This window comes from Meles meles, chromosome 5 (genome assembly GCF_922984935.1).
Source record: "Meles meles chromosome 5, mMelMel3.1 paternal haplotype, whole genome shotgun sequence".
NCBI classification, from domain to species: domain Eukaryota; kingdom Metazoa; phylum Chordata; class Mammalia; order Carnivora; family Mustelidae; genus Meles; species Meles meles.
In genome coordinates, this window is record NC_060070.1 from 152,731,530 (window position 1) to 152,741,726 (window position 10,197).

General features: G+C 42.3%; 1 protein-coding gene across 1 annotated transcript; it reads left to right on the top strand.

The window, feature by feature from the left end:
• Positions 1-847: 847 nt before the first annotated feature.
• LOC123942597 (putative olfactory receptor 2B8) lies at positions 848-1,786 on the top strand. Its single transcript, XM_046006624.1, has one exon. It carries the CDS (start codon positions 848-850, stop codon positions 1,784-1,786), a length of 939 nt encoding a protein of 312 aa, XP_045862580.1.
• Positions 1,787-10,197: the final 8,411 nt, after the last annotated feature.

Sequence of the window (10,197 nt, forward strand, 5' to 3'; positions counted from 1 at the left end):
AGAGGATGTGGAGAAAGGGGAACCCTCTTACACTGTTGGTGGGAATGCAAGTTAGTGCAGCCACTTTGGAGAACAGTGTGGAGACTCCTGAAGAAATTAAAAATAGAGCTTCCCTATGACCCTGCAATTGCACTGCTGGGTATTTACCCCAAAGATACAGATGTAGTGAAAAGAAGGACCGTTTGTACCCCAATGTTTATTGCAGCAATGGCTACGGTCGCCAAACTGTGGAAAGAACCAAGATGCCCTTCAATGGATGAATGGATAAGGAAGATGTGGTACATATACACAATGGAGTATTATGTCTCCATCAGAAAGGACGAATACCCAACTTTTGTAGCAACATGGACGGGACTGGAAGAAATTATGCTGAGCGAAATAAGTCAAGCAGAGAGAGTCAAGTATCATATGGTCTCACTTATTTGTGGAGCATAACAAATAACATGGAGGACATGGGGAGATGGAGAGGAGAGGGAGTTGAGGGAAACTGGAAGGGGAGATGAACCATGAGAGACTATGGACTCTGAAAAACAACCAGAGGGTTATGAAGGGGCGGCAGGGGGGTGCGGGGGGGGGGTGGGAGGTTGAGGAACCAGGTGGTGGGTAATAGGGAGGGCACGTACTGCATGGAGCACTGGGTGTGATGCCAAAACAATGAACACTGTTATGCTGTAAATAAACAAATAAAAATAAATATAAAAAAATGCAAAAAAAAAAAATCCAATGGCCTTTACTTTAAAACATAATAGATCCTCCTCCCACCACCACCAACGGTTTACTTTTTTGAAGATTTCCTCTAAAAACTGCTAAACGCTTGGTCCTAACAGGAAACATATGCTAACAAAGGATGGAACAGAAAAATAGCAGTTCTTTCACTGGGTTTTACCTGTTGGGGTTCTCTGACCAGCCTCAACTGGAGCTAGTCCTCTTTGTGGTCCTCCTGATCTTCTATCTGTTCACTCTGCTGGGAAACACCACCATCATTGCCTTGTCCCACCTTGACCCACATCTTCAGACTCCCATGTACTTTTTCCTCTCCAACCTAAGCTTCCTGGACCTGTGTTACATGAACAGCACTGTCCCTCAGCTCCTGGTTTACCTCAGGACAGAACACGAGTCTATTTCCTTTGGTGGCTGTGTAGTTCAGCTGTTTGTTGCTCTAGGGCTGGTATCCACAGAATGCATTCTGTTAGGGGTCATGGCGTTTGACCACTATGAAGCCATCTGCAAGCCCCTGCAGTACACTGTGATCATGCACCCGCGTCTCTGTGCCCTCATGGCTTCTGCGTCATGGTTCATTGGTTTTGCCAACTCTTCATTGCAGACAGTGCTCATCTTCCTTTTACCACTTTGTGGGAGAAACAAAATAGACCACTTACTTTGTGAGGTCCCCCCAGTGCTCAAGCTTGCTTGTGTTGACACCGATGTGAATGAGTCTGAGCTCTTCTTTGTCAGTGTGATCATTCTCCTCATACCTGTGACATTAATCATCTTCTCCTATGGTCAGATCGTCAAGGCAGTCTTAAGAATAAAGTCAACTGCAGGGCAGAGGAAAGCGTTTGGCACATGTGGGTCCCACATCACAGTGGTCTCCCTGTTCTATGGCACGGTCATTTATGCTTACCTCCAGCCCAGCAAAGACTACTCCCAGGATCAGGGCAAGTTTGTTTCTCTGTTCTATACCATCATTACCCCCATGGTCAACCCCATCATATATGCACTGAGGAACAAGGATGTGATGGGAGCAATGAAGAAGGTGCTTTTTAGGGGCCATGACTCCAGATGACTAGGCAGGGAAGACCCTTTGATGGATGATTTTGAGTGTCAGAAATTTTAAGAGGTTGTATTCTCCCCATGTCATCCAAACTTTCCTGTAACATCTCTCAAGGGAATTTTCTTACCTGATGCTTTAATGTAAGTGTGGGCTCAAAATCCAAGTTCATGTGTTCATGAAGCCTCCAGAGATTCTCCTATTATGAGGTCCATAGGCTGAGTGTATCAGAGCTTTTTCACAGAATTAGGTGGGCAACATACTTTTAGCTCAGAGAAAAGCCTATTAACATCAGTCCTGATAAATTCACTCAGATATTGAGTCCTAGTGTGGCAACACCAGTGCGGCGGTGATTTTAGGTAATCTTCCTGTCCTAGACAATGAGGGCGTGATGCATACCTGCCAGTGACAGTGAGAGCATCGATGGTAACAAGGAGGTGGTGCTGACAAGCGAGTTTGGGCATAGCCAGACGAGTACCAACGTGAGGTCTATGAGTTGTTGTTTGTGTTCATGAGCCACCCTATTAGTTACAAATGACTCAAGTACAGTATCGTATCTGAACAGAACATGACAGAAGCCCTGTTTTATAGTCTTTCTATTTTACCTACAATAATGCAGCAAAAGTTTCAAAGGGTGAAAGACATTTAGACCCTCTCTTCATACTATTTTATAAATTCTTTGATCCAGGCATCAAATGATCAATGCTTTTATATCTCACATCCACAAAAAGCCCCATATATTTCAATACAGTAACATATTATAAAAATATAGGAAGTGCCATCTAATTCACAAGAAATGCCAAGTGGGAGGAGTCAAGATGGCGGAGAAGTAGCAGCCTGAGACTACATCAGATAGCAGGAGATCAGCTTGATAGCTTATCTAAACATTGCAAACACCTACAAATCCAACGGGAGAGCGAAGAGAAGAAGAACAGCAACTCTAGAAACAGAAAATCAACCACTTTCTGAAAGGTAGGACTGGCGGAGAAGTGAATCTAAAACGACGGGAAGATAGACCTCAGGGGGAGGGGCCGGCTCCCGGCAAGCGGCCAAGCAATGGAGCACAAAATCAGGACTTTTAAAATTCTGTTCCACTGAGGGACATTGCTCCAGAGGCTAAACCAGGGTGAAGCCCACGTGGGGTCCATTATCACCACTGCTATTCAACATAGTACTAGAAGTCCTAGCCTCAGCAATCAGACAACAAAAAGAAATTAAAGGCATCCAAATTGGTAAAGAAGAAGTCAAACTATCACTCTTCGCAGATGATATGATACTATATGTGGAAAACCCAAAAGACTCCACTCCAAAACTGCTAGAACTTGTCCAGGAATTAGTAAAGTGTCAGGATATAAAATCAATGCACAGAAATCATTTGCATTTCTGTACACCAACAACAAGACTGAAGAAAGAGAAATTAAGGAGTCAATCCCATTTACAATTGTACCCAAAACTATAAGATACCTAGGAATAAACCTAACCAAAGAGGCTAAGAATCTATACACAGAAAATTATAAAGTACTCATGAAAGAAATTGAGGAAGACACAAAGAAATGGAAAAATGTTCCATGCTCCTGGATTGGAAGAAGAAATATTGTGAAAATGTCTATGCTACCTAAAGCAATCTACACATTTAATGCAATCCCTATCAAAATACCATCCTTTTTTTTTTTTCAAAGAAATTGAACAAATAATCCTAAAATTTATATGGAACCAGAAAAGACCTCGAATAGCCAAAGGAATATTGAAAAAGAAAGCCAAAGTTGGTGGCATCACAATTCCAGACTTCAAGCTCTATTACAAAGCTGTCATCATCAAGACAGCATGGTACTGGCACAAAAACAGACACATAGATCAGTGGAACAGAATAGAGAGCCCAGAAATCGACCCTCAACTCTATGGTCAACTAATCTTCGACAAAGCAGGAAAGAATGTCCAATGGAAAAAAGACAGCCTCTTCAATAAATGGTGCTGGGAAAATTGGACAGCCACATGCAGAAAAATGAAATTGGACCACTTCCTTACACCACACACGAAAATAGACTCCAAATGGATAAAGGACCTCAATGTGAGAAAGGAATCCATCCAAATCCTTGAGGAGAATGCAGGCAGCAACCTCTTCGACCTCAGCCGTAGCATCATCTTCCTAGGAACAACGGCAAAGGCAAGGGAAGCAAGGGCAAAAATGAACTATTGGGATTTCATCAAGATCAAAAGCTTTTGCACAGCAAAGGAAACAGTTCACAAAACCAAAAGACAACTGACAGAATGGGAGAAGATATTTGCAAATGACATATCAGATAAAGGGCTAGTATCCAAAATCTATAAGGAACTTAGCAAACTCAACACCCAAAGAACAAACAATCCAATCAAGAAATGGGCAGAGGACATGAACAGACATTTCTGCAAAGAAGACATCCGGATGGCCAACAGACACATGAAAAAGTGCTCCACGTCACTCGGCATCGGGGAAATACAAATCAAAACCACAATGAGATATCACCTCACACCAGTCAGAATGGCTAAAATTAACAAGTCAGGAAATGACAGATGCTGGCGAGGATGTGGAGAAAGGGGAACCCTCCTCCACTGTTGGTGGGAATGCAAGCTGGTGCAACCACTCTGGAAAACAGCATGGAGGTTCCTCAAAATGTTGAAAATAGAACTACCCTATGACCCAGCAATTGCACTACTGGGTATTTACCCTAAAGATACAAACATAGTGATCCGAAGGGGCACGTGCACCCGAATGTTTATAGCAGCAATGTCTACAATAGCCAGACTATGGAAAGAACCTAGATGTCCATCAACAGATGAATGGATAAAGAAGATGTGGTATATATACACAATGGAATACTATGCAGCCATCAAAAGAAATGAAATCATGCCATTTGCGACGACATGGATGGAACTAGAGCGTATCATGCTTAGTGAAATAAGTCAATCGGAGAAAGACAACCATCATATGATCTCCCTGATATGAGGACATGGAGAAGCAACATGGGGGGTTAGGAGGATAGGAGAAGAATAAATGAAACAAGATGGGATTGGGAGGGAGACAAACCATAAATGCTCTTAATCTCACAAAACAAACTGGGGGTTGCTGGGGGGAGGTGGGATTGGGAGAGGGGGAGGGGGCTATGGACATTGGGAGGGTAAGTGCTATCGTGAGTGCTGTGAAGTGTGTAAACCTGGCGTTTCACAGACCTGTACCCCTGGGGATAAAAATACATTATATGTTTATTAAAAAAAAAAAAATTGGAAGGGGAGGCGAACCATAAGAGACTATAGACTCTGAAAAACAACCTGAGGGTTTTGAAGGGTCAGGGGTGGGAGGTTGGGGGAACAGGTGGTGGGTAATGGGGAGGGCACGTTTTGCATGGAGCACTGGGTGTTGTGCAAAAATAATGAATACTATTACGCTGAAAAAATAAATAAAATGGAAGAAAAAAGAAAAAAAGAGAAATGCCATGTCCTGTGGAGCTGACTTAGATTTACCAGGAGGAAATGTAAAGAATAAATACAATGTGTATTAATTATTAAACATCTCCGTACATCTATACTTTACAAATAGCCATCTCATTATGAATTGTCATACAATTCTGAATTAGTAGTAATAAATATATACATCCCAGAAAAACTGAATCTGACATTGTAGCCCTTCAATCTTAACTCTAGCTCAGTTTGCACATAAATGTGTTTTGGGATATGGATCTGGGTTTCTGTATATATGAATTGTCACAAATAGTGTATTTTCCCATGGAAGCTTGAGCTTTGACAATGTCATCTTCATAGAAATGTTTCTGATTTTGGAAGGTTTTTGCAATGCGTAGCCCGGTGTCAGTAAATGTGTTTGTGTCTTGGACTGGACACATATGCATAACAACTCTACTATTCCCTATCCTGACAGCTAACCAGCATCCCCAGGTCCTTGAACGCTGAGTTGGCCATGCTCACGCCAAGTGATCTTGCTGCAGAGACAGTATTTGGAGGCTGAAAATGACAACCAGGGGAGATTATGCACACAGTCACCTTCTCCGTATTGCTAATAGCATCACAATATTCCTAGTTGAAATCAACACCTGAGATATATCTTTTTTTGTTAAATTTATTTTATTTTTTCAATGTTTCAAGATTCATTGTTTATGGACCACACCAAGTGCTCCATTTAATTTGTGCCCTCCTTAATACCCACCACCAGGCTCACCCAACCCTCCCCGACAAAACCCCCAGTTTGTTTCTCAGATTCCACAGTCTCTCAACTCACCTCTCCTCTCTTTCTCCCAATATCCTCTGTGTCATTCCTTATGCTTCACAAGTAAGTGAAACCATATGACAATTGACTCTGCTTGGCTTATTTCACTCAGCATAATCTCCTCCAGTCACATCCATGTTGATACAGAAGTTGGTGGAATGCAAGTTGGTACAGCCACTTTGGAAAATCTTAAGGAATCTCCATAAGAAAGATTCCTTAAGAAATTAAAAACAGAGCTACCCTATGACCCTGCATTGCACTATGGAGTGTTTACCCCAAAGATACAGATGCAGGGAAAAGAAGGGTCATCTGTACCCCAGTGTTCATTGCAGCATTGGTCACAGTCATCAAATGTGGAAAGAGCCAAGATGGACTTCAACAGACAAATAGATAAAGAAGATATGATCCGAGGGGAGCAAGATGGCGGGGAATTAGGAGGACGCACCATTTCAACCTGTACCCTAAAGTGAGCTGATTACCTACCAAAGAACTCCGACCACCCATGAAATCAGCCTGAGATCAGAATTATACACGTCTGGATCTCTACTGGAGCAGAAGACGCCAGTGGCAGGTAAAGCAGACTGGGAGCATAGGACTGATATCGGAAGATAAACAAAAGGGGGAGGGAGCCACCAGAGGTGACCGATTGGAAAGTAACACCCCAACACGAGAGTGCTCTGCGTCTGGGGACCAGCATTAACTTGGAGTCTGGTTGAAAGCACTCAAAAAACAAACAGCAAAGGATCGCGGTGGGGGGTGGGTAATAGTGGGAACCTGGGCGGTTAGGGTCAGGGACCTAAGTCCCCCGACCCAGGACAGCCTCCCCTGGCGCGGAGCCAGAGAGAGTGCGGTGGAGAAATCAGGTCTCAGTCCCTGAGCCGCAAGTGCACCTGAACGCCAGCGCGCCTGAGAACGAGTGGGGTCTGTCTCCCGTGAGGGGCTGGGAGCCTGGCCTGATGGCAATCCTGAAACGCGCGCGTCCCACACCCTCCCTTGGGATAGGTGCTCATAGGCGCTAGCCTGGAGCTCTGGCAGCAGGAAAAACCAGACATTCCCAGCCCGGGACAGCGGGAAAATTTCAGTGCGCGATCTCTGCTGGGAACCTCTCTGGCGGTCTGGAGCTGCCTAGACAGCCACAGCTGCCCTGGTTTTGGGCACAACGAGGAGCTCCTGCATCCCCAGGGACAGTGACCCAGAACCAACTCTGCCAGCAGCTTTTGCAAAACAGTCTGAGGCTTCTCTCTGAGAGGGAGGTTGGGGTGCTGTTTGCTCTCCTCTAAACCTCCAAAAACCATCAAAAGCTGTCAAGGCGAGAGAAAGCAGATGAAAGAACATAAAAACCCCCAGAGAACAAAAGGCTGAAAAAAAAAAAAAAAACAGTTTCCTGAAAAAAAAAGCTCACCCCCTTGAGGGGAGTGGGAGGACCTAACTCAGGGAACATCATTGTCTGAAAACCCACGTGGCAGGCCCCTCCCCCAGAAAACCAACCAGGAAGGAAGGAAAAAAAAAAAAAGACTACAAGAGAACAACCACCACTACTTCATAAATACAACTTTTATTTTTAACTCTTTACCAATATTCTGGTTCTTTTTTTTTATACATACAGATAATTTTTTAACCTATTTATCATCACACTGAGATGTCCAGTACATCAAATTCTTTAATAACCTTCTAACCTGAAATTTTTGATACATACACCCGTGTTTTTCTTTTGTTTTTCTATTTTTTAATTTTAACTTAGTTTAGTCTAGTTTATTCTTTTTTTAATTTTTATTTTCTACTATACATATAGAGTTAAACTTCAAGGTAACCCCCTTTCCCCAATCAATGCTACCCCTATAGGCAAACCAGTTTCTAATCCCCCTGTAACTTAGGAAAGTTGAGTCCCTTAACAAAAACATCAAGATACCTTCAGGAAGAATCAAAATAACCTTCCTCACCCACACTGAGAATCTATAACCATTCTCCCAATTTTTCCTTCTGTCAGTGTTTCTGTGAATTTGTGTCTGTCCTGACAATATATAAATCTTATACTTGGGGTTCTTTCTGAGGAGGTTTTTCCCTTTTTTTTTTTTTTGCTTATATATACATATTTTTTTCTCTTGTCATATACTTTTATCACTCTTTGTCTGTCTGTTTTTGTTTGTATACTCCACAAATCTTACCTTGTGGCCCATTTGGGCTGAGCCTTCTCTTATATCTTCCCTTTTTTTCCTATCTCTCTCTCTTTTTTTTTTCTTCCTTTTTTCTTTCCCTTTTTTTTTCTTTCTTCTTCCCTATTTCTTTTTCTTTTCTTTTTTCTCTCATTTGGGTGGGGAATCCTGATTGCACAGAAGCGTTCCAGGGTGCACATTGACTGCACCACAATCGATAAGTCCAGCTGCATCTGTTTAGTCATCTCTTACCAAAATGACTAGGAGGAGGAATACCCAACAGAAGAAAAATACAGAGGATGGGCCTTCTGCAACAGAACTAATGGCTATCGACATAGACAATATGTCAGAAAAGGAATTCAGACTAACAATTATCCAGGCAATAGCTAGGTTGGAGAAAGCCATGGATGACCAAACAGAATTGATTAGGGCAGAACTGAAAGCCACCAGGGATGATGTTCACAATGTTAGGGCAGAACTGAAAGCCACCACGGATGATGTTCAAAATGCTCTCAATGAGTTCCAGTCCAATCTAAATTCTCTAAAAGCTAGGGTAACTGAGACAGAAGATAGAATTAGTGATCTGGAGGACAAACAGATAGAGAGAAAGGATCAGGAGGAAGCCTGGCACAAACAGCTCAGAAGCCACGAAAACAGAATCAGGGAAATAAACGATGCCATGAAACGTTCCAACGTCAGAATTATTGGAATCCCTGAAGGGGAAGAAAAAGAAAGAAGTCTAGAAGATATAGTGGAAGAAGTTGTCTATGAAAATTTTCCCAATCTCACGAATGGAAACAACGTTCAAGTACTAGAGGCAGAAACATCTCCTCCCAAGATTTTAGATTCTCGAAAGTCCTCACGGCACCTTATAGTTAAAATGGGGAATTATGTTTCAAGAGAGACCCTCTTAAAAGCAGCTAGGACAAAGAAGCTTCTTACATACAGAGGAAAGCCCATTAGAATAACGTCAGACCTTTCCACAGAGACCTGGAAAGCCAGGAAGGGCTGGCAAAATATATTCAGAGTACTAAATGAGAAGAACATGCAACCAAGAATACTCTATCCAGCAAGACTGACATTTAAAATGGATGGAGAGATAAAGAGTTTCCAAGACCGGCAAGGCTTAAAAGACTATGCAACCACCAAGCCGACACTGCAGGAAATATTAAGGGGGGTCCTATAAAAGAGAAAAAATCCTAAGAATATCATTGAACAGAAATACAGAAACAATCTATAGACAGAAAGACTTCAAAGGCAACACGATGTCAATAAAAACCTATCTCTCAATAATCACTCTCAATGTGAATGGCCTAAATGCGCCCATAAAACGACACAGGGTTGCAGATTGGATAAAACGACAGGACCCATCCATATGTTGTCTACAAGAGACCCATTTTGAACCTAAGGATACACCCAGACTGAAAGTGAAGGGATGGAGAAGCATCTTTCATGCCAATGGGCCTCAAAAGAAGGCCGGGGTAGCAATTCTCATATCAGATAAATTAGATTTTAAACTAAAGACTGTAGTCAGAGATACAGAAGGACACTACATAATTCTTAAAGGGACTATCCGACAAGACGATCTAACAATTGTGAATATCTATGCCCCCAATATGGGAGCACCCAATTACATAAGAAAACTATTAATCAAGATAAAGAGTCATATTGATACGAATACAATAATAGTAGGAGATCTTAATACGCCTCTCTCAGAAATAGACAGATCATCGAAGCAGAAAATTAATAAAGAAATAAGAGCATTGAATGAAACATTGGACCAGATGGACCTCATCGACATATACAGAACATTCCACCCTAAAACAACAGAATACTCATTGTTCTCAAGTGCACATGGAACCTTCTCCAGAATAGACCACATACTGGGTCACAAAGCAGGACTCAACCGATACCAAAAGACTGACATTATTCCCTGCATATTCTCCAATCACAATGCTTTGAAACTGGAGCTCAATCACAAGGAAAAGTTCAGAAGGAACTCAAACACCTGGAAGCTA